Below are 24,982 nucleotides of genomic sequence, written 5' to 3' on the forward strand. Positions count from 1 at the left end.
GCCCACTGAGTTTCTCGCCGGATCTTCTCAGTGGGTCGCGTTTCCGATCCGGTGGTAGATTCTGCGAAGAATCGTGAGCTCACCTACTAGTTAAGGTTGATTACACGCTGAAGGAGCCTCTCAAGGCTATCAGCTTAGGTAGGATAAAAGAAAACGAAAGTCAGGAAAGGGATGAGCCGTGAGCCCATCCTTCTGTATAATGCAGTAAGCAACTCGTAATTAAGAGTTAATTAATATTTACTTTCAAATAATTACTAATTGCTTGAAGACATTACTTATATAATATTTTCCAAATTATTAAAATGTAGATATTCCTTTTTTTTGTACTTAACTACACACTTGAAATGAAACAACACATATTTTAATTATCATTTATTTTTGATAGGTAAACTTAGAATATACAGTGTGCTTATAATACCTAAACTACGTAATATTATAAATAAATACAATGTTTTGTAATCACAACACTTCACTCAAGGCATAATCGTGAAGTTGAAATGCAGTTGTCAAAATTGAATGTCAAACTCCAAAGCTATAATATGTTTAATTCATAATTAAAATTACTTTTTTACATTGAATATTGCGTTTCTTATTTTTGTTTACCATTGACATAGCACAAATTATTTCTCCGTGACCACACAAACTATGAACATCGGAATCAATAGATACGTGATAAAACCCTCAAAGTAATTTCAATTACATCTACGCTTTAAGAAAACCGAAGAAAATACAACGATGAGCTCTCTTCCAGTTTTGTCAACTACATAATTATAATGAACTAATCTGAATATTTATACAATGATATAATCGATATAAAACCACATTACACTTCATGATTGACAAATAAGTAACATTCAACAACTTACAAAATATAATAACAGCTTACCTACACACAAAAGGATCCGGTATAATCTAATTAACTTCAGGAACCATTAATAAAGTTATAATTACATTAAACCTATGAACGACATTTCGATAAAGCTCTATAATACAACCAAGGGTAATACTAATTAATTCTTACATCACTTGGGGGACTTGGACTCGTCGTCGTCTACCAATATAGAACAAAGGCATTGTAAATGATATGATATTGACGTTTAAATGATATGATATTACGTTAAGATCGATTCGAAGGCACATTAAGATATGATTTTGTACATATAGGACGGCTTGTATAGACAAAAAAATATTTTTATACAACAATGCGAAGTGTTAGTGTACTCTGCCCATATCCATACCACCGAGTTGACCCAAATAGGGGTAGCCAGATTTGGCCTCGGTGGGCGAGTGCGCGTGAGATGCATAGTGTGATGGGTTCGTTCCGAAGAATGTACTGTAACAACAGAAAATGTGTTTGTCAATAAGGATGATCTAAATATACACTTTGGGAAAATTCGGGAAACGAATTGTTTCTGCAAAACAAGATAACGAAATAACACATTCTAACGCTCGTCTCAATTTTGTTTTAAATTCAAATTTGTAAACTACAAACAATACAAATGCCTTTTTATAGTTTGAAAACACAGTTCAAACTATTACATTACAAATTTAAATCCAAACTAAACACCATTTATCTGAAATACATTTAGAACACCAGATCTATCTGAAATTTTCGAGAGCAACAAACATTCCTATTGCCAAAATAACTGTTATTATCGATCGCACAGCAGCAGTCTAATATCCTAAAGATGAGCTTACTGTTCTTACCCGTGGGAAACTATCGAAAGCAAACAACAATAGCCATCGACAACTGACGTCATCAAAACTATAGTGTGCATTAACATAAATAATTATAGAGGAGCCTTTAATAGTGAATTCCGTTGTAATGAATACTTATAGTGCGGCTACCGAAATTAGCTTAGTGTGTGACTAGTTCATGAACCAGTCTTCATTCGTTAAATAATAATAATAATTGTAAATAGACATGCTTTAACAAAAACCGACTACGAATAGAAAATAAAAGATATTCCAAAACAAATTAATATACACTAAAAACAATACTGGTTGTGGTGTTACTACTGGTGGTAGGACCTCTTGTGAGTCCGCGCGGGTAGGTACCACCGCCCTGCCTATTTCTGCCGTGAAGCAGTGCGTTTCGGTTTGAAGAGTAGGGCAGCCGTTGTAACTATACTGGGATCTTAGAACTTAAGTAGATGTCTATGGGCTCCAGTAACCACTTAACACCAGGTGGGCTGTGAGCTCGTCCACCCATCGAAGCAATAAAAAAAAATCGTCGAAATCGGTTGGCGTGATATTGAGATATTGAGTTATTCATCTGTTTGTCGCGCACGTACTTAATGCAAATTTAAGACTTATATGGTTTTCTCGTGGATACCATTATCAGAACTGGACTAAATTGAAATGGGACCACACGGGAAGTGTCAGCTTTCTAATAAAATAAGAATCAAAAGTTATGAGGTAACAAACATAAAAAGAACATACAGTCGAATTGAGAACCTCCTTCTATTTTGAAGTCGGTTAAAATGTTTACGTAATATGTTTTTCAGCTCACTTTTTGTTCTTGCCTCAAAAACGATTTGCTGCTAAAAATTAGCTGATAAAACTCTTCATCATCATCTATCGTTGTTCATTTAAAATGTGACCAGATTATTCTTATAATCTGCACATATTATTTAAGGAACAAACCTTACTCATTTACCGCAGATTGTTTCCCTAGTTTTAATCATAGATAAAAAGATCTTCGCCTAGTTATGAACAGTGCTCCGAACATTGATAGACTTGAGACAATCAGTATCCGATAAATGAGCGAAAAAGCAGCCCAACACGATAACCTATTAATCGTGGCCGCCTCTAATTCTATACCCAACCCAGACGACGAGGCAACGAAATGCCGCCATCGTCCTAAACATGTCTTATCGGATCCTCCTGGACGCTCCGCGCTTCAAGCACTGATCACCGTTCTCGACGAACTCATCGAAGGTGACGAACGACCTAAGCCAAAGACACAACCCACTGAGATTCTTGCCAGATCTTCTCAGTGGGTCGCGATTCGATGGTAGATTCAGCGAAGCACTGCTCTTACTGGGACTAATAGTAGTATTTTTTTCAGGATAGAATAGCCCTTAGGCTACCAGCGATTAGGTAGGAAGGAATATAAATGTGACAAAATTTTGTAACATCTCCAGTGGTTTTAAGAATCATATAATTAAGTTTGTATCTACTGTATTCGGAAGTACATCGTGACTGACCATGCAATAAAATGTTAATAGACATTTAATTCGCTCGCATAGATTATTATGGGCCATTTGCCGCACAATGGGTAAACCACCAAGGTCGAATGTAACAAAAATATTACGATTAATCCATTACGCGTTATTATTCTCTTAAGCTTAAGTTCATGGCCTGTTTTATTTATTTTGCTTGGTTTTTAATTTGAACGTCAGTTATTAAGTTCCTGCTTATTTACTGTTTTGAGCTGTAAGTAATTTTGGGTTTTAAACATTTTTAATTTTGTCACACAGAATTCACAAAACAATGCTGTGTTGCATATTTCTTGAGAGCAGTGCTGCGGAAAATATTCAAAATTGGAATCGAAGGCTTAGTTGACGTGCACCATTTTTATGACTAACGAAATTGACATTTGCTGCATTTTTAATGTTTCAGTGAGCTTATGAACTCATTATCCACTTAGAAACAAATGCTTATAGAGATTACAACCTCAACACAGCCACATGCCCATTGAGTTTCTCGCCGGATCTTCTCAGTGGGTCGCGTTTCCGATCCGGCAGTAGACTCTGCGAAGCCCTTGCTAGGGCCAGTGTTAGCATCACTCCGGTTTGAGCCCCGTGAGTTCACCTACATGTTAGGGCGAAGCTGATATAGCCTCTCAAGGCTATCAGCATAGGTAGGTAGGAGAACAGCCACATATCTTGAACGAATCGAAGTCGCAATCGTATTGTGTAACGACTATCCCACCCGTCAAATCGGAACGTTGACCGTTTTTCTGAATACAAAAATATTTTCGTTGAAGACTACCTCGTTAATCCCGCAGATCTTAGGAAGCAAGCTTCTTTGTGCGAACACGTAGGTAAGCGAACGCTGTTTAGGAAGTTAAATGCAAATAGCTGCAGATAAGTTTTAATACCGGGTTCGTGTTAGTCTAATGTGCAGGTTCACCGTACTAATGTCACGTTTGCCCTCTCATTAATAACCGCACGGCTACAAAGAAACTCGTGTTTATCTTCGCATTGTACTGTTAGTAATGTCAGTTTTAATTGTTTTTGTGTGTGTGCGCAATAATGCACTTTTCTCCATATTTCAAAATGTCATACCAACATCAATTTATGTTCATTGTTCAATTACATAACCTGGATTAGTAATACGTTAAATTAAAATACGTGAATTTTCGTTTCTTTTTTGTCGTCGGTACTCAATAATTGTCTAGGAATTTTAGGAAACAAAAGGAAAAATAAAGTCAGGTCGAATGGTTACGTCAATCAAGCGGCGTAAAGGCGTACCAACCGACATTTCGACGTAGCTAACACATATATATTATTATTTCGTACGTCATTGTGTAAGCAAGGATATTGTGTGTGGTCCAATACCAGGTTTATAGTCTCGCTTTGTCTCGATAACACTGATAAATGCCTCACCGTATACAGTACAATGCGACAATGCATTTGACACATTCACACGCGACAAATTTGTTGTAGTTTAGTAGATTCTATGATCTCACTCACTCTATTACATCTTTCTATAACAACTTTCAAATTAATGACGCTGGCACGGCCACAGTAAAAGAACAAAAAAATAATTAATCGTCGAATGGTTCATAAATTCGCAACCCTGTTCCATTCACGATCAGATCGATGTATTGCGAAGCGTATTCTGTAATAACTACTCGGGCGGGTATAATGGCCGCCTGCTTACTCTCTTAATTGATTAGCGGTCGGTTTGGCTAATGATAAAGTAAGGTGAAAGAAACAAAATAATATCCACTAATTTTCGAACAAATCTGCAACGATGATAATTGACGGAAGTTATACCCTCGATGCAGATTTAATAGCCTAGAAAACTGTTCATCGACGAAATTAGAACCATTTAGATATGTCACAATCAGTAACAAGCATTGACTAACACAGTGTGATCTCATGGAAAATTAAAACCCTAAACCTACTATTAGTAGTGTAACAGTTGAGTCATATTAATAAAAGGTTATTCAAAACGTAAGCACCAAAGGTCAGTTTAAAGTAATTGCATATTCATCTGTACAATTGAACGCGAAATATGAGCATCTGGATATCAATAATTCATAGAGCTTCTTAGTCAGGGATTATAAATGAGCTTAATTTGTAATAATACCATAAACAAAACACGCTTTACGTCAAATGACTCACCTATAATTTTCAGGCCAAGAGCCTACTTCCCCGAGTTTGTTTTGTGCGTGTCCACTGAGTTGTCTTGAAGTCCAATGATTGTGCGCAGACATAGCGTGCTCTTGTTTCGAATAATCTCCATAGCCGTATGGATGTGTCACGGCATCATTAGTGGCGTACGATGAGTGCGGGTAGGTTATCGCGCTTGACTGATTGGCTGAAGGACTGGTAGTAACCGGACTTGAACTAGGAGGAGTTGTCTCAGGAGGTGGTTGCAAGGAAGCGGTAAGATCAGACGAATGCGATAATGGCGTTAAATTGCCAGAAGAAAAGGATGATGAAGTTGGCGGATGTAAAGATGATGCTGCTAAAGCCGACTGGCAAACGGAAGGGGCGGTTAATGCCGTTTGATGTAAGGACGGAGCCAAAGCGGAATTTAATACTGAACTTGATCCCAAAGCAGAAGAATATGACGGTTGCCATGATGTGCACTGAGGATTAAATGATGTAGGCGGTTCATATTGTTGATGGACTGATGGGAAGGCGGATTGTAACGACATCGTGTTGAAAGCACTTAATTGTTGGGAATTTAGTTGTTTACGGAGTCGGGCTCTTCGATTTGAAAACCAAACCTAAACAAAAGATAAAACAAATCAATTAATCTCCACAAAACCAATAGAAGAAGATATAAACAAAATTCAATTTCGTTGTTTTGAATCCCTGTCCTGATTTGATCAGACCTCAATTGAGACCTCAATTGATAATTCATTAAAATCGATTTGAATTTGTGAGAGTTTAAAGATCTTTTGATAGTTTTGTAATTAAAACAAACTCAATTTGTAGATCCATTTGTAGTTAAAAATAACCTCTTAGTTTATTGGATTCACATTAAGATTATTTAACCGAAAAAAACATACTTAAGAACAGTAGCATACTGTAACATGTGGTAGCACAGACAGACAGTGGGTTAATTAATTATGGCCGTAATTATATTTTCACGTAGTAATTTCAATAGGGCGGGTAGTAAGCGTGATATAACAATAGGATTGTTTGATTGCATCCATCTATCATCGACACGCCTTACTGGTTTTAAGTAGAAACGAACTTTACATCTGTCTCACCTGTACCCTAGCTTCAGTCAATTTAGTCTTCTGCGCTAGCTCTTCTCTTGTATATACGTCAGGGTACTGAGTCCTGGTGAATGCACGTTCTAAAGCCTCGAGCTGATCACCAGAGAAGGTGGTTCTGGATCTTCGTTGTTTTCTTTTCAACGGGATACCTGGTTCCGATTCTGTATCTGAGTCTTCACAAGATGACGGACCTTTAGAGATGAAGTAAAAAGTTTGATGCTACGACATATGTATGTACTAAACTATAACTACTTGGACATTTTACTTTAAGATAACAATATTTGTCACAATGTTTTCAGCATAAATGATTTTATGAAAAGTAAAAGCCAAGAACCGCCACAGCTCATTACGAAAATGATTGTCATCGAAATAATCTTTATCGTATCTTTCTTGTGGCACATTTTGTTTTGTTTTACATCCATTAACGCCGGACTACCGCACAGACCACACGCGGCCTCGATTAAATTAGATGTAACCACATTACATTACGTATATAGTAACCACAAATGAATTCTTTTGAGCCTTAATAAATATTACTTTGTGCTAGTTGATAATGAAATAGAAGTAGATTACTGAGAGGTGATGTCGTTCTTAACATATTTTATGAGTATGATTTGTATTTTAAATTCAACATCAGTCCACGAACCGTTTTACTTAGTAAAAACAGGGGCGTTATGTATGCTTCACAATTCAAAAGGGATTAAACACGGACTGACTAAGCAATTTTATCAACGATATGCAAACATTTCCCGGAAATTAACAGAACCCAAAAACACAGCTAATTGCAGGCATAGAGTTTGCGCAAATGTTCCGTTTCCAACGAAAGCTTAAAGGGGCCGCTTTTCCAGTGTAGATATTACTTTGCCCGCGCACAACTTAATATGCATAATCTTATCGATGCGCAGAATCTTGGCGGTATGAGCTCGCTTCGTCACTGAACCGGGATATTAGGAGCGCCATTTTATATAGGATAGCTATACAGTACAAGACGTGCAGTACGGACAGATTGTCGTAATGCAAGCCCTGCGGCCAAACGCGATGGGATAATAACACCTTTGGATACTAATTTCATTTTTATAACCTACAATTTTGAAGCCGACACAAAGGGCTCTGCAGTGGCGTGCGCGTGCGTCTTTCCCGCTACAGTTTTACGTACATTATTAACTTTATACGCTGTTTTGCAAAGTTTGCAAATGCGTCGATATTCTAATTAATGGATAAATGATTGTTCCTTTTGCAGTATCAAGCGATTATTGTTAAGATACTTTAATACTAATTGTGACGTGAATCCAAATAATACATAGTTGGTTTAAAGTAAACGTTTTATGCGTATTATTTTCTTACAACTCGATGAGGGCATTTACGAGATGGTACATTTTGGTAACCTCTTGTTTTTTGGTAGGCCATGAGCTCAAAATATAACCTTTGAAATAAGCATCGTATTTTATTTACTACAATATCGTCGGAATAAAATACTTATTGAACTATAGCAATCTCGTACTATAGAGTTTACCGCAAACAAATACTTTGTACGCGGGTTCTCGCGTCAGTGGGTTAAGTGCTAAAACAAACAATTATACGGTCCGTTTTAATGCTCACTGCACTACTGAATCTGAAAAGTTCGTGATTATGAATTTCGCAAGAGAAATTAGAACGAGGATAATGTCAAAGGGTAAGCTTATTTCAAACAAATTCAAGGTAAGTTAAACCATGGTTAAACTTACCTAGAATTCCATCAATGCTGTGATTCCTTCTAGGATCAGTTTCGTCCCTTTTGCCTCCTCTTATGAGTCTCGAAATAGAACTCACGGACGGTGCAGTGTTTTTATCACAGATTCCTTCTTTTATTAGTTTATCTCTAATTTCCCAGGAGAATATACCTGGGTTTTGTCTCTTCAGTTCTTCGATCCTGTTTTCAACTTCAGGAGTTGCGACTCGCGGTTTCGATCCACCAATTACACCAGGACGAATAGAGCCAGTTTCCTGCAACAATGAAAAACGTTTGTATAATTTGTAATAGGTAAGATGGCCAAAGTTTTTTTTTTCGCATTCCACGAAGTCTCTCTTCCTATCCGATGTTAAATGTTTACTGAAGCCCATAACATTATAATGTGAATACCGATGAATTAAATTGAGTACCTTGAGACATGAGGTCCAAATCTCAATTATATAGTACAAGTTAAGCGTATAAAAAAATAATAATAAATATATTTATGCGTTTTTCCTACTTTGGGAGAAACAAAAACTTTAATGATAGCAACCTGACTGTGAGATCGTAGAGAAAAGCACGACCCCGCCTCTTCCGGTGATAATCGTAAAAGGTGACCAAGGGATTCATCGGAGAATGGGCAGAGTAGTGCTCACCAGGATACTCTTTTTTATTTATACCCCATAAACTACACAACGTAAATGTCGCCACCCACCTTGAGATATGAGTTCTACGGTCTCAGAATAGTACAACCGCGGCTACCCCACCCTTCAAACCGAAACGCATTACTGCTTCACGGCAGAAATAGGCAGGGTGGTGGTTACCTACCCGCGCAGACTCACAAGACGTTCTACCACCAGTATTTACGCAAATTGTAGTTTTTGCGGTTTATTACACGACGTTACTCCTTCGCCGTGGAAGTCAATCGTGATAATTTGTTAAATACATATTTCATTACAAAAATTGGTACTTGACTGCGGGATTCGAACACCGTTAGTTACATCGCTAGATACGAATGCGCCGGACTTATCCTTTAGACCACGGCGACTTCACTGCAAGCGGATAGGCACCACTATCCTATCTGTTTTTGAGGCTAGACATATTAATACAATTGAGACGTCCACCTCGTATCTCAGGATGGGCATTCACTTTGTGTGAACTGCCGCTCGCAACGCTTATCAACTACACTTTTACTGCCATAGTAGAGCACATTTCCATACCTGATATCTGTTGAGTATCTTGGAAACACAGCCATGTGAGACGCGTAGTTGTCGCGAGATGACACAAGGCCGCACACCCGCCGCCGCCATTTCAACGATCTTCAGTCTGATGTGGTTTGGTAGTGGACGACCATTGATGAAGACTCCACCGAGTTGATTCATGCGACCTTGCCCTGCAAATGTCCGAAGCTTTATAATATACAATATTGCATTTCCAATTGAAATTTAAGTTAGGCTCCTTTTAGTATTACAGAATTTGAACCGCTTTTACGGCTTGTGTTCCCTGTTTTCATCATCATTACATACATAGACCATAAAAAATTCGACAGTAGTTATTACAATATTTAAATATGGTCGAATCAGACCTTAGTCTTTCGTGACCACGTATTACGGCTGTTCGCCTCAAGGATGGATCTGGACTGCCCAATAATGCAACACTGGACACGTGTGCATGTTGAGCACACTGGATCCAAACCAGCCTTTAGGTTAAGGTAATTTTCGACGTTAATTTTGAGTTTTTGTTTTATTATTACTATTTGATTTTTTGTGTTATTATTATTATTATTGCTTTTGTTTTATTCCGAGATTATAGTTATTGTTTTCATTTAATTCTTGTATACTATATGAAATGTTAATGAATGTAATATGGATGCAAAATCTGAAGTAAATCAAATAAATAAATAAATAAAAACTTAAAAATATCGTATTCAAAATTGAAATTTAAATTAGGCTCCTTTTAGTATTACAGAATTTAAACTGCTTTTACGGCTTAATCTTGTGTTCATTGTTTACATCATCATTACATACATAAGCCCTAGAAAATTCGACAGTAGTTATCACAATATTCAAATGTGGTCGCATCAGATCTTAGTCTTTCGTGACCACGTATTAGTATAAGTAGTAGTAAATATTCGAAACGCGGGAAGTCATAAAATGAAAATAATAATCCCGAGTGTAAACAGTAAAGTAGTTTTAACTGTAGGCTCACAATGTTTTTATTATTTTAATGAAATAAGTTTCAGACAACTATACAAAGCACAAGCAGATATCACAAGCACATACTGGATTAAACCTTCTTTCTACGTGAATTCTCACACAAAAACAATGTTAACAATCGGCAAAACTAATTGCCCTAATATAATTTTAACAAAATACATACCTACGAATAATAATAAAAAAGTGATAAACTAAAAAACTCAGAATAATACCAAAAGTTGACTAAAAATATTTATTTATAAAATTTCTAAATAACTTTTCTATCTAGGAAACTTTTCTTCTTTATATAACCTACGATTTTCTAGAATCCCTTTCCGTTAATTGAGTGAGTGATTCCGTTAATCGATCCATCTACCTAATTCGTTGTATAATAAATAACGATAGTAAATTCTAATATATTACTAAATAAAAAAATTATAATAAATTCATTCACCAACTTTAAAAGGATTTAAAAACACACACACACACAAATTCGCACAGAGACCTCAATCGTAATTTTACGACTCGGTGCCAGTGTTTTCAAGCAAAAGTATCCAATTTCTTTTAGCACAAGTGCGGTAGACCATAAACGATAACACTTAAACTATTTGTTGCCTTTGTTATTTCGATTTGTATCCGTTCTGTCGGCTTCTGTTCACGATGCAAGAAATATTAAGTACAATGATGTAACTCTTCGATCGGAGCCCCCATATCGCGCTAATTCTCATCAAGCCGATGATTTGTTTTTTTAATTTCCCGTAACGAAAAGAAAGTCGTCAAAAATTTAATTAACTCTTTATCAAGATGGGTTCCGCGAATGTTAATTAAGTCATCGTTCTGAAGCACTCGATAATATGATGGAACGGCTAATAGATACAATAGAATAGATTTGTATAGATTTACTTTGAAGCTAATCAATTATTTGAATGAAAAATCTGCTTTTGTTCACACAATATATGTTTAATATGTTAAAACAATTTTCTCTTTTCTATTGAACAAAAAACTAATAATATAATCTTACAAATAATTCTAGTATTACTTAACCATTGTACTACGAAATAAATCTTTATATCAAGCCTTGACGTTTTGATTGACATAATTCCCTATCATCACTAAAAATGCATTTCAGTGGCATATTCCACTTGACCTGCCCAATCTCATTTATAGATTATCAATTTCAAATGAATCCTCAAAGGTCCCGCAACGTGTCGGTCTTCGGTCCCCTGCTGGGTACCACCAATCAATTAGACAACATGTCAACAAGTGTGTCCTTTGATACCACCACAAACCGAGATGCGTGTTTGCCATAATATTGTAAATTAAACCATAACACTTAAAACATACGGTTATAATCTTGAGTAAAGTATTATGAGGAAAATAAAATTCCTGATTCTCGATGTTTTTATTAGAATATGTTCTTAGAGCTTATGATCTTAGAGGCTATTTTAAAATAAAGTATCTTTGTTGGTGCGTGGCAAGTCGGGACAAGGTTCTGCAAGCGATCCTCTTATTTTTTGTGGATGTCCGTAGACGTTACGGTGCCTCAAAAGCCCATGTTTTTGAGTGTTAATTTTATGTTACCGAAATATTTATGACGCATAACGTCGCTATACAAATGTGGGTGGTTTTCCTATAATGTATCACTTCATTAACATTTTCATCAAACCGTGCAAGTGTATTTAATTATTCTTGCGCCCAAAATAAACGAAAGTTATATTATAAGCAAATCAATACCGTTAAAAGTTAAAATTGTTTTCATGACTAAATCTAAAGTAGGTAAATCAGATAAGAAATTCTTATTACTTATTATTGAACATTAGTGTTTTTACAATGGACGTATATTATACACATCATACACGTGTATGTGCATTCGCAGCATCTATTATATGAGCAACAGATACTGTCAATTCAGAAGCACAATAAAAAGATCTACAATAAGTGCACAATGAAGAAACTCAAGCGTACAATGGCGTAATAGAATTCGCAAATATTGTAACGCTATTAACGCAAAAGGAGCTGAAGTTAACAACAAATTCAAACACACATTTGTGAGTAATCGTCCGGAAGCACTTTTCGAACATGCTCAACTTAATTTCAACAAAGACCTACTTGGGAGGTAGACGTATGTCGAACAAAACCTACAGGGAACAACAAGATATCAGTCACTAGGCTAACTTGATACAACTTTTATACTCACTAGTTTTATTCATGGCGAGCACAAGACTCTTCTGTTGGGCCCATAATCACATACTAAGCTCGACATAGACACCGTTATGGGGTAAAGTATAAAATTCTTTCACAATCACATAATCGTGTACCGATTCGTTCAACCTCCGCATTCGTGTTAGATGAAATTGAAACAGAGCCAATCATTTAATGGTAAACGCGAGAGGCACACCGTGACCGAATAAACGAAGATTCCGAATCCACCACTTGCATTTCTGTGTCAACTTTAATTAACAATCACATTTTCATCAACCTTCAGAGTACTTTCGGGTTATCACTGCTATTGTCCGACAGAGATTGGATTTCTTAACCTTCCATCTTTGCATTGAGGAACCTCGTTTTCTATTTGAGTGACTTCGATTTCGTAATCAGCTTCGCCGTGATCGAAGTTATTTGCATTAATTCGTTCTTGATTTTTCTCTTGGTACAATGCAACTTAAATAGTTCAATGTTTCGGAAACTTCGTATGCAAATGCGGCCCGTATAATATGCATCTTGAAAACAAAGTACAATCGCAGCTATGAACGTGTTGGCTATAAAGATATCATACCGCATTCTCAGACTCAGACCTATTTGTTGCAATCGATACGCCAGTTGATTTCTGCATATACCTACGCGTCGCCTTCAAATCAAATTAAAAGTTCATAGCTCTTCAACAATGTTACTGTAATCATTATTTATCGTTACTGTTCCAATAATTTTTCCACTTAGATAAGTTAACTTATTGAGTTCTTTTTTTTTAGATATTCGCGAGTTTCTAGTTTTAGACAGATAGGTTAAAATCACTTTTAACGTATAATCTTTTCATTTTGTAATTTCTGATGTTTCGAATAGTTTACAGTTTTACGGTAGTGGGTAACTAAAGATTGACGTGAAAACAGTAAATCCAAGATTAAATCATAAAAATAGATTCAGATTAAATTTAAAATTATTAAAGTTATTAGTGATTTTCGCGAAGGCAATGCAGACCGCTAACATTGATAGTAATACTAATAAAATGGATATCGTGTTGTGTAAATAAATCGTAAACCTCGTTTTTCACAATCATAATATGTTTCTGCTTGCAAATCAATTTCACGTAGCGACATTAATGTGCCTATAGTAAAATTTATATGAGGCTTTACGTCACACGCCACGCCGCTTTCCTTCCACATGAGTTACATACGAACGATAACCATTTACGGTGGGGTTTTAGCGAAAATTTGCTCATAGTTCAGTGAAAATAATTAACATGTAATTTCATTCTCATTAGGAACATTATTTACGGCCAAATCAGAGAAGTGAACGTTAATCAGTGATTATGTTCGATTTCTTTATTAACGAAATGTGCTTAAACAAAACTAAACTGAAAACGTAATTATTTTTAACAATTTTCACAAACCGTCAGTGAAATTATATTAAAAAGAATGTACCCTATTTGCTGGTATTTTATTCGCACAAAGGTTATCGGACGGGTTACAAAGCATAATAAATGAAATTCGATCAACAAGAAAACTCTTAACGAAACGATATTCAACATTATTTTTTTAAATGCGTTTAGTTGTATAACGAAAAGCAACAATGCTTCTATCAATACCTTTCGGTGCCAGATTTCTTTGGTGTAAAATATATCTGTACACTAATAAAATAACCTATTACAATCCAAAATGAAGCAACAAAGAAAGGTGAAATGCCATCTCAATAGGCATTAGAATTGGGCGGCGTTCACAAAGGCTATGTCATTCCATTAAGCCTTCTTCAAGTCTTCAAACTATTCTGTGTGGCCCGTGGTCGCGTGGCCGTGCCGAAGCCACAAAATGTAGCGCAATCGAATATCAAATCAATTCTATTATACATGTTACATACGGACTTTGATAGCGGCTTATTCTCATCTCCTTAATAGGTTTTAGAAATTTTAATATTTACTTTGATGTCTAATTCTATTCATATTAGGAGTAGGTTACACTCGCTTTAAGTTAGTTAAACAAGTGCTGAGCGTAATCCCTGTTACATTTCCCGTGGAGGATGCAAGCTACAGATGGTTGTTGCTGTAGCTGTTTTACCAGGAGTTTCTTATGCAAAGCGGCGATAGAGAAGACAAAAAACTCATTCTAATAATATGCTTAAAACTCGTGTCTCTCCTACCATTGAACACGTTGCCAACTGTTCAAACTACGGCAACGCCTTTCGGCCCGTCTCTGTCAAATATAATGTACGGTACCTACGTAGCGTAATGAATGGAACTGAATATTTTATTTCAATATAATGGTCTATGTTTGTGAGTGCCCTGTTTGACCTCATTCGGTATTCATAACGCGTTATATACTAATTTGACGGATTCTTTTCTTTTCTAACACGAAATGGACTCTTTGACGTCGTCGTTTGCCGCTTGTGGACTCACAAAGGCCTTGTTACAAAAATAATACATTCCGGCAAGGCTATATTTAAAAGCGCTCGTGGTCTAATGAATACGAGTAAAGTATTTAGGGGTAGTCACACGATTGCCTAAATTTGGTTCTAGGTAATACTAATTTTTCTAAACAATGACCTAGAAACTATATTCACTTAACGTATTCACGAACAATTTTGATTATTAAAATGAAGCTACCACCTATCACGTAACACTATGAGCTCGTTCACCCGTCTAAGCTTTAAAAAAGCCCTCAAATGCCCAACAAATCGCGTAACAACTTACAGTACGATTCTACTTAAGTCAAAGTTGGCCCTTCCCACAAAACTGTTCGAACGAACATTTTGGTTATTCTCATACCTCAACGTTTTGAACCCCGGTCGTGATAAAACGAGAAATGCTCCTTTCTATGTCAATTATTTTTCATCATTAGGTAGTTCAATTTTTGAAGTTATACTTCTTTAGACGCGTTATGAAAAATTGATGAGAGTGAAATTTTACGATGCGCGCGCACCTTGACACAAAATTAACAGAATGAAGTTGCCCACTAAATCGCTCATTAAAATACGACCGACGTAACTTGACGAGTCTGAATTTAGCCGCAGGTGAACTTTCCGAACCGTACCGAGAATTACCGAATTTATACGATGTCAAGAAAAGGGATGTCCAATATGCGTGTTTGAGGATGTTGTTTAATCTTAACTATAAGTACTAATTTAGGATATTTTATAGTTTCGCTTACCAGTTTCATAGTTATCGTGGTCACGGACGACTCAAGACGCCCATGACCAGGAAAACTGTAAATATTCGAAGTTCAAACCATAAAACTGTTTTTAATCATGCCTAATCTTAAGATCTCATGTAATAAAGGAACTTTATCGGGTGGAATTTTCTAAAGCGTCCGCCGGTAATTGTAGTGAATTCGCGTAATTTTAATGGAACAATGATACCACGATCGATGACCGGCCGTTGCACGTGAGCTATTCCGCGCAATCGTGCGCTTATGCGTTTAACGCTGCATCTAAGTGAAACTGTTTATGTCGATACCTAAATATTGTAACTCTTTTACTTTACAGGTTCTGAAGAAAAATATTACTATGTAATAAGTTTTTAGACGATCGTATCTGGACAAATTTGGCTTAAGCTATTTTTTTTCCTACCTATGCTGATAGCCTTGAGAGGCTATTTCAGCTTCGCTCTAACTTATAGGTGAGCTCACGGGGCTCAAACCGGAGTGTTGCTCACACTGGCCCTAGCAAGGGCAGTGCTTCGCATAATCTACCACCGGATCGAAAACGCGACCCACTGAGAAGATCCGGCGAGAAACTCAGTGGGCTGTGTCTATGGGTTAATTCGCTCGTCGAGCCCTTCGTCGCAAGCGACGGGTTCGACGAGGACGGTGACCGGAGCAGGACGGTGCCCGCAGCGTAATCTGAAAGCAGCTTTAGCACCGGATCGAGTGACGGATCTGAAGAGAGCTTAATTATGAGCCGTTATGGACGGATAATAAACGTAATTCGTAGTAAGAAAATAAGAATATCTTAAATAAATTAACCAATTTTAAAATGCCTTATAGTATTTTATGATGAATTGTGGCGACTTCCGCGTTCAGATTTCCGTGAGTCACTCGTTTTTTTCTATCAAATAACAAAGAATCTATTTTAAACTAGTCAATTTATTGTTAGTTATACATAATATGCTGTTAATTATATTTATATATGTCGGAGACGGCCATTAGTTTGACGATTCCCGAGAGATGGCAGCACGATTGCGATATCGTCTAAATTCGGCCAACTTCGTGCTACGACAAAGCCTAGCTGATGGAGGCGCGTAGACGCCATCACACTTGCCAACCAGCCTTCTTGAAGAGCGGTACCTCCGTCCTAATAACTGTCATTCGTTTTCGTTAGCTAACGTCAAGAGAAGATTTCTAAATTGTTCTAAGACAACAAACGTGATTGGTGTACCGTATCATCCATTAACGATCCATTAACGGTGCTTTTAGGTACCACAAGCACCGGTCACCGTCCTCGTCGAATCCGTCACTTGCGACGAAGGGCTCGAGGAGCGAATTAACCCATAGACACAGCCCACTAAGTTTCTCGCCGGATCTTCTCAGTGGGTCGCGTTTCCGATCCGGTGGTAGATTCTGCGAAGCACTGCTCTTGCTAGGGCCAGTGTTAGCAACACTTCCGGTTTGAGCCCCGTGAGCTCACCTACATTTTAGTATGAAGCTGAAATAGCCTCTCAAGGCTATCAGCTAAAGTAGGAAAAAAAAAGGTGTACTCAATATTTCTCTTAGCTCGATCATCCTATTCACCCATAAGATGTCTGACGATAGTGTTAATACTTGGGGCTTCTCCGACATATAGTACACTTAGTTCGCGATGAGGCTTCTTGAAAAAGAGGTACCCTATTGTCGCACGCACGCGCCGTCGCCTGCGGCTGTTTAGATACGAATCTTTTCCGCTCAATAAAATTTGATAATCATTCAACAGATTTAAAAACAGATTAATCTTTTTATCGCTTAATAACAGAATAATCAAACCTCTAATCATTTTGGTGCTTAGTAATATAAATGTAATAAAATCCAAACTTTTTAAATTTCATACAAAATGTAGGCATTTATTTTGTTATAAAAGTTTTTGAGATTTAATGGATTTTTAATTCATCGTGAGGAAACCAGAAAGTATTGATGGTTTTTTTTATACATTTTTTGATTATTTGTGACACAACTTTTTTTTTAATCCCACAACTAATTAAAACTAGCTACAGTATGCTATACCTACTTAATATAAAAAACGGAAGATGAAACTTACAATTTATATATATAAAATATTTAACCCACGATTCAGTGTTAGATGAGAGAATGCAATCTTACTTGTGTTTATTACATTTATATGGAAAAACAATTTTGGCTTTCACACTAAATCCTATTGATACACTTAGGTACTTTTTTTCCGATGGCCAAACTGAAAATACATATTCCTTTTGAATAATCTGTACTGAACTCTTAAAATATGAAACTGTACATATATTCCACGTATCCAACGCATCCTGCTTTACAAACGACACCAACGATGTACCTACCTAATAAACCAATTTTTATTACGATAGCTTAACTCGAAATCAAAGAAACCGATGCTGCTTTCCGTTATATCAATTTGTTTATTAATAGATCGGCATAAGTAATGGCAAGTAAGCGCCCTGGAGGTTCTACGGGTGAAGAATTTTGCGGGCCGCGGGCGGGGGCGGGGGGCGCGTCATTTTATGCGGCTAAAAGAGCCTGTCGGTGCCTTTGATCTGGTCGACGCGCTCTGCGGATGTGTGCGTGCGCCGACTCGCCAAGACGTGCACCGCTTGTCGGCCCGTGATACGAATGTGACTAAACCTTGATTATGGTAGTGAACTCTTTATAAAGGTCACAAATCCAATGATTTTGTTTTGTTATTAGTATAATTGACTCATATCATAAAACTCGAATTCATTGTAATTAGAGGGAAGCTTTATGACTTCGGAGACAAACAAGAAAAACTAATTGTTTTAAAAGATGCAAACAAAATTTTTGATACAGCTCTCGAATTGAAATTTTAATAAAACGCATGTTTAGTTTTTAGAGAAAATTACATCTTCAATAACGGGTGTAGATTTCATCGGGGCTATTTAGCCCGGGGCTCATCTGATAGCGGTCGTGTTCTCAGCGAGTGCATTGTGCAAATTAATATCGACCTAAACTTCTATACTTGCCCAGTAAATGAGCAGTACATTATCTAATGACTGTAGTCAGACCAGAAAATGTTATTAGTCACACAACTTGATCTACGCGTAACCTGTAATTTATCGTGTCACCGCTAATATAGTCATTGATCATACATTGACATTTTAGTTTGATTATTTCATCACGCAACTACGCTTGAGCTCAGTAATTATATTTTTGCAATTCATTTGACATAATCTTCTTAATTCAGTGGCTTTCCAAAACAATACCATTTTTGTTTATTAATCCGTGTTGTAATGAAAAATAAACATACGAATTTATTAACGTTACAAATCTTTCAAAATATCTCTGACGTCTATGTAGCTTATAAATAATACTAGGTGATGACCGATGAAGATTTTTTTTTTGATAACGCCATCTTATTGTGTCTTTAAAGCGGTTAGTTGCCCTCAATTAAGAAAAATAGTATTATTATTCGCCAATAGATGTCGGGAAGAGTTGATTATTGAAAACACGAATAAAACAACATTTTCTGAAAATAAATCGTAGCTAGATCGATTTATCGCCCCCGAAATCAACTGTATACTAAATTTTATGAAAATCCTTGGAGCCGTTTCCGAGATTCAGATTATATATACAAGAATTGCTCGTTTAAAGGTATAAGATATAGGAACATTCCACGTGATGCATTTAAAAGATGTTTTGTTAAAAAAAATTGCGAAATACCGTTCGTAATGAACGATTGAGGGCAAAACTCAATAAATCCACGAATTCGCTTTCGTAAATGATCCTTCAACGTCTTAAAGAATTAAACAAACGTATTAACGTTCGTGAGCACATCATACTGGATTACGGACACTAATCCCCTTCTTATAATTCAAAAACTCGTATAATTTTGGTTCGAATTAAAAATTCAAGACATTTTTTTTTTTTAATAAGTCCAAAAGGCTTTGCGCCGCCTCTGACTCACCACAATTCGTTACGTTTGTACATTGATAGTATTTATATACATATTTTATAATTAATGTCAATAAATAGAGCAGCTCCAATGTAATCGTTTATTTACACGTAACTTAATGGACGCTGAATAAATTTGGAAAGTTGTTGTGGTAGAAAAATTAAAATCTCATGCTTTTATTCTTTTGTTTACTACGTAGATTAAATAATGATCTAAGTATAACGTTAATTCGAGTAATACTACTTCTTATACTTAATTCAAATGAAGCTTAACTTAAAAGCGAGTGAAAAGAACTAGAAATGTTTTCATTGCAGTAGCTAGACGTAGCGAGCTCAATTGCATCAATTGCAATAAGCAATTGGTGAACGAATCCACTTGGTGTTGTTATATCGAAACTTGTGTCAGCACCGACATTTAGATACAAAGTACGTAGTCTTAATTGTATGATATGATAATTATTCCACATTCAAACTGCATGACTATTTCAAAGCTAATACCAAAAACACTACCATGAATCAATATCACAGATATCAATTAGTTGGATGACTACGAGAATTTAGAGGGAAATCTAAAGTTTTTTTTTTAATACTGACGAACAATACTACGGCCAGTATCACCACTAATTCATAATGTGAAAGGTTGCATACCAGTGTTTTCTTATCGATAGCCAGGCGTCTTTATCCATTCTTGAAGTTAGCATGGCGTATAGTTTATACTTCATGCTAATGCTCATTCTCTGATCTTTTCTTGGGAACACTTTTGAAGACATAAACTTTGCTTTGTTTTAGACAAAACTTAACAATTAACATTTTCTAATCGTTACCAGGTATAGCCGTCGCATTGTTCCCTGGACCCAGTTATTTTACTGTTGATACGTTTGAAGAGTTTTTCAGATGAGAGGTTAGGGCCACTGATATTATACTCATTAGAAAGTGAACGTTGAAATTAAAATTAGATTCCTCCATGTGTTTGTGAAATTCAATCCAAATATATATTTTTTATTTGTAACGTACACTAATTTCGTCGGCATCATTCAAAGATACGTTTTCTCGCTTCCTCTCAACCCTTTTCAATATGTTCGTCTTATTCCTTTTAATTTGGTTCGGGCGAAGCAGGTCATAAGTTGAAGTGACATTTTTTAACAATGCCGCCGAAATGTTTTCGTCTTGTAATGATTTATGTCTTACGACTACGGTGCCAGTTATACTTGGGATAATTTAACGCAGTGACGTATTAGTGTTGAGTCGAAATCCTATTCATAATATATTCTATACAGATTCGGTAGGTAAAATTAATGATAAAAGTGTGCGACGCCAACCACGTGGAGCTAGTAGCTCCTAATATCTACTTCCTATCCTAGCTTATAGCCAGTATACTAGATAGTTCCCGGCCCATTCCTAATAGTGGTTCCCAATTCATAGTATTGCCTTATTCTTTCCATAATAATTATTTTGAGCTCTATGATACTTTATGAGCCCACACCTCTTGATATTTTATCCCAAGATTTAAAAAATGGGAAGGAATGCTGGTGGTTCAGGGTCCTCTCCAGCTTCACAGGTACTGGTATTTTTGCCCAGATATTAATGATAGATGATAAGTACAGGATGTCATACTATGGATACTTTGATCTCAAGTCGTTATTGACGACAGCATTCATATACCGTGAGGTACACTTTTTGGTTGTTGAGAAAAAAATCTAAACAAAAACATTATTGGTTTCTAACTGTCCAATAATATTCATTGGTCCCTTACGCGAACCCTTCTAGAGACAGATATTGATTGCTTCTTCTAAATTTAACTCTTTTATATATCATATTGCATCCTATTAATATTAGGCAAAAGCTTGTCAGCATATTTGTTTCCCTAGTTTTAATTAATACTCTAATTTCTATGTTCATCGATAAGTATAAACATGTTTTTTTTATTGCTTAGATGGGTGGACGAGCTCACAGCCCACCTGGTGTTAAGTGGTTACTGGAGCCCATAGACATCTAAAACGTAAATGCGCCATCCACCTTGAGATATAAGTTCTAAGGTCTCAAGTATAGTTACAAAGGCTGCTCCACCCTTCAAACCGAAACGCATTACTGCTTCACGGCAGAAATAGGCAGGGTGGTGGTACCTACCCGTGCGGACTCACAAGAGGTCCCGCCACCAGTAAGTCTGAACCATTGATTTTAAATCGTGCGAAAAAACAAATAATTACCATTTATATGTAATTAAACACATTCGAGTGTGTGTGTAAATCAGCTGCATTAAAATTTCGTAATCGGCAGAAGGTTTTCCCCAAATTCTTTGTTCTACCCAAACAGTACAAATTTTTGTATCAATACTTTCGACTTTAAAACAACAAAAGACCGTTTATAATGTCAACAAAAAGTTGCGCCAAACACAGAAGTTAAATTTACGAACAGTTGTCCATGAAACTGTATATAGACTAACAAAAAAACTGTCGCCAGCTAAATAAAACAACATACAAAAGAAACGATAGAACGACATTCTAAACGAAAATTATTCAGTCGTTTTACGACGGGTAATAATTTCTAGCAAGCGTTAAAACTAGTCGGAATGCCATGACACTTATGTGATAACTATATTATTGTTGTTAACTCACACTTATTACATTCATTTTACACATAATAATTTGTAAAATTATGATTTTAGTATTTACTTTTAGTTAAATAAACGCTTTGATAAAACGCAACGATTTTTATTTCTGGACCGCTTTGCGCAACTTTTAGTTTGGATAATTTAAAATTTCGTAACTTTTCTCGAAATCTTTTGTAACCCGTTCTTCGAATACATTCGACTTAAAATCCATTTTTCTGCAATTAAGATCAAGATCATTCAGATAATGCCTTGAATATTACAATAGCTAGTCCGTGCGTCTATTGAAACGGAGACAAACCGCTTTCTATAAGATTACGGTCCTTGACAATTCTAAAACAATTCTTAGTAAGGTAACAGCAAATAGTAAACAGAAAAAGATGTTCCCAAGTCCCTGCAATATTTCTTCCTAAAAACCAGACCGGCGCGCGAGCATGAGTTATGGTGCTTGTAAAGCATTTTGTGATTTCCTCATCATTCTATAGTTTTATTGCAGTCTCGGGTGTTTTTGTCGAAGGGAAACAGTCATCCAATTTTATTACACCATTTAACCCTAGTTTTATAATTGATCACTGATAATGAGCTGCTAACTTCGAATTAACTAAATTGTGGTTGTAATAACGTGTTTATAGATCTATTGAGTCATTAGTCTTTGAACTGTTAAAAGAAACTTAATGCTAATGATGAATCCGTGAATATTTTTTAACCAAACGTACGAAATGGATTTTGGTATAATATTAACTACTTTAAATTGGAAAAAAACAAATGAAATGAAAAGGTTATGTAAAAAATTTTTTATCAAACAAATACATTTTCCATATGACAAAAAATTATTAAGTCAAATATTTTGTAATGAAAAGCATACACTGTTTTTTCGTAAATTAATGTATGTAAATATATTACTTACCCTGGAAGGAATATCCTGTGAAGTAAGGAGTCATGTTCAGTGTGGAAACAGCCATGGACGTCGCTAAATGAAGACGGCAAAAACAAAAGTAGACCTATCAAAACACCAAACCAGTTCAAACACATGCAAAAGTCCCGGTAGATCACTGTTTCAGTCTCTCACTATCACAGCCTGGACGCAGCCATAGTTACGTAAAGAAAATGACATGTATCTAATCCGTGCTACTTTGAAGACAGCTCAGTGCCCACTGACGTGTGATGTAAAGATGTATTTCGACTCTCAAGTGTAATCTTTCACAATCAACGGCCCAACAAAAAATGGTCAAACTGGCCGCCTCCGCAGCCTTCGAAGCCGCTTCACCTGATCGTTTGTCTCTCTCTACAACCCGAATGTTTTCGGAAGGCTCTTTTTGGCCGGCTTCGAAACATTTAAATTTTGATTGGAAATGTACGGAGAAACTTCAAAATAAACGAAATTAACAATTTTCATTTCAGATACATTTGCCTTGTACTAAGAGATAACTTTTGTTTTAGAATGAATTTTAAATTACATGTTGAATATTTCTTAACGAAAGACCGGTGTGTGAACGAGACGGCACGCGAGCTAGGATCCAGTATCTTCAAAGTGAAGAACGTTTATATTAACAATGTGTGAGTCGCGCCTGAGTCGCTGTTCCGTGACGAAAAACATGAGGCGTGTGGCCACAACGATCTATGCCTGCAACGAACCCCGATTGGACAATTTTCGTTCGGGGCGGGGTTTGTGAGCACACCAAGAATTTGAAATGTTACATTTGTGTGTGTGTTAATTGCAATGCCGATCTGTGTTCGTGCACAGCATACATTTCGTTTTGAATGCTCTACTATTTTTCAGCGTCATAAAAATGTTTCATTACGACGGACTATGGACACTGTTATTGATTATTTATTAGAAAAGATTAGTGGAGTTATAGTTTGTTGCAGTCCAAAATATATATCTCATAGAAACGCAATCGGCGTAGGTGCTTTGGCGCCTGAGTGGTTTAAAAGCGATCCCTTCCAGATCACCCCCAATGGAATAAGTGAATGCCTATTAGAAGACAAAAAATTTTTTTTTTTTCTAAAGCATGTACCTGTTATTTAGGTACGTAATAAATCTTGAATACGAATATCAATATGATCAACATAAAATAAAAATAACACATACTTTTATACGTAGGTACACAAAATAGTGCAGATTTACAAGAAAAACAAATATATTTGAATTCTAACAATATTATTATACGTTTTATAATGAATACGTGTTCAGCCATAAAGATCAAAGTACTAAATTCCTGTCAAAGTTTATCGGATTAATTTAATCAAATGAAGTATGTCGAAAACGCAATGTCACTGATAGGGCAGGTATACCTTTGGGATACCTACATAATCCATATTCAATGCATTTTGGCTTTGTGACTTATAATAGCAACACCTCATCTCTTCTCGTAAAAAGAATCAGGAGTATTTAGTCTCTGAGTATTACAAGACGTACTGAAATCGCGCCCACTAGCATTTCCAGTTTTAGATATTGTAAGCCCGCACGGGTAGGTACCACGATGCCATTTTCGCACCGGAGCAAGTAGCAACGCTAATTTCAAAGCGTTCCAATTTCAAAAATGGGAGCTTACCAATGTCACACAACACAGTTGAAACTTCAAAATCGTGCCTCAGAGTGGGTAATAGCATTCCCGATGTGTCCATGGCCTCCGGTAACCACTTTACATCAGATGGAACGTGAGCTCGTTCACCCAGTAAAACCATTAAAAATACACACAGATATATTCCATA

The 24,982-nt window shown here is 36.3% G+C and overlaps 1 protein-coding gene across 2 annotated transcripts; it reads right to left on the reverse strand.

Moving 5' to 3' along the window:
* Positions 1–359: 359 nt before the first annotated feature.
* LOC114239633 (paired box protein gooseberry) lies at positions 360–23,870 on the reverse strand. 2 transcript variants are annotated; one of them, XM_028169931.2, is made up of 6 exons: positions 23,175–23,870; positions 9,395–9,567; positions 8,347–8,449; positions 6,458–6,657; positions 5,358–5,968; positions 360–1,333 (listed from the first exon to the last, which is right to left on the reverse strand). In XM_028169931.2, exons 1-6 carry the CDS (start codon positions 23,227–23,229, stop codon positions 1,213–1,215), a joined length of 1,263 nt encoding a protein of 420 aa, XP_028025732.1. In that variant the 5' UTR covers positions 23,230–23,870; the 3' UTR covers positions 360–1,212. The 2 variants fall into 2 exon arrangements, with proteins under 2 accessions (XP_028025732.1, XP_028025731.1); XM_028169930.2 differs by having other exon boundaries at positions 8,191–8,449; positions 23,175–23,816.
* Between the last annotated feature and the right edge of the window lie 1,112 nt (positions 23,871–24,982).

The sequence above is a fragment of the Bombyx mandarina genome, chromosome 03 (assembly GCF_030267445.1).
Source record: "Bombyx mandarina strain Sakado chromosome 03, ASM3026744v2".
NCBI classification, from domain to species: Eukaryota; Metazoa; Arthropoda; class Insecta; order Lepidoptera; family Bombycidae; genus Bombyx; species Bombyx mandarina.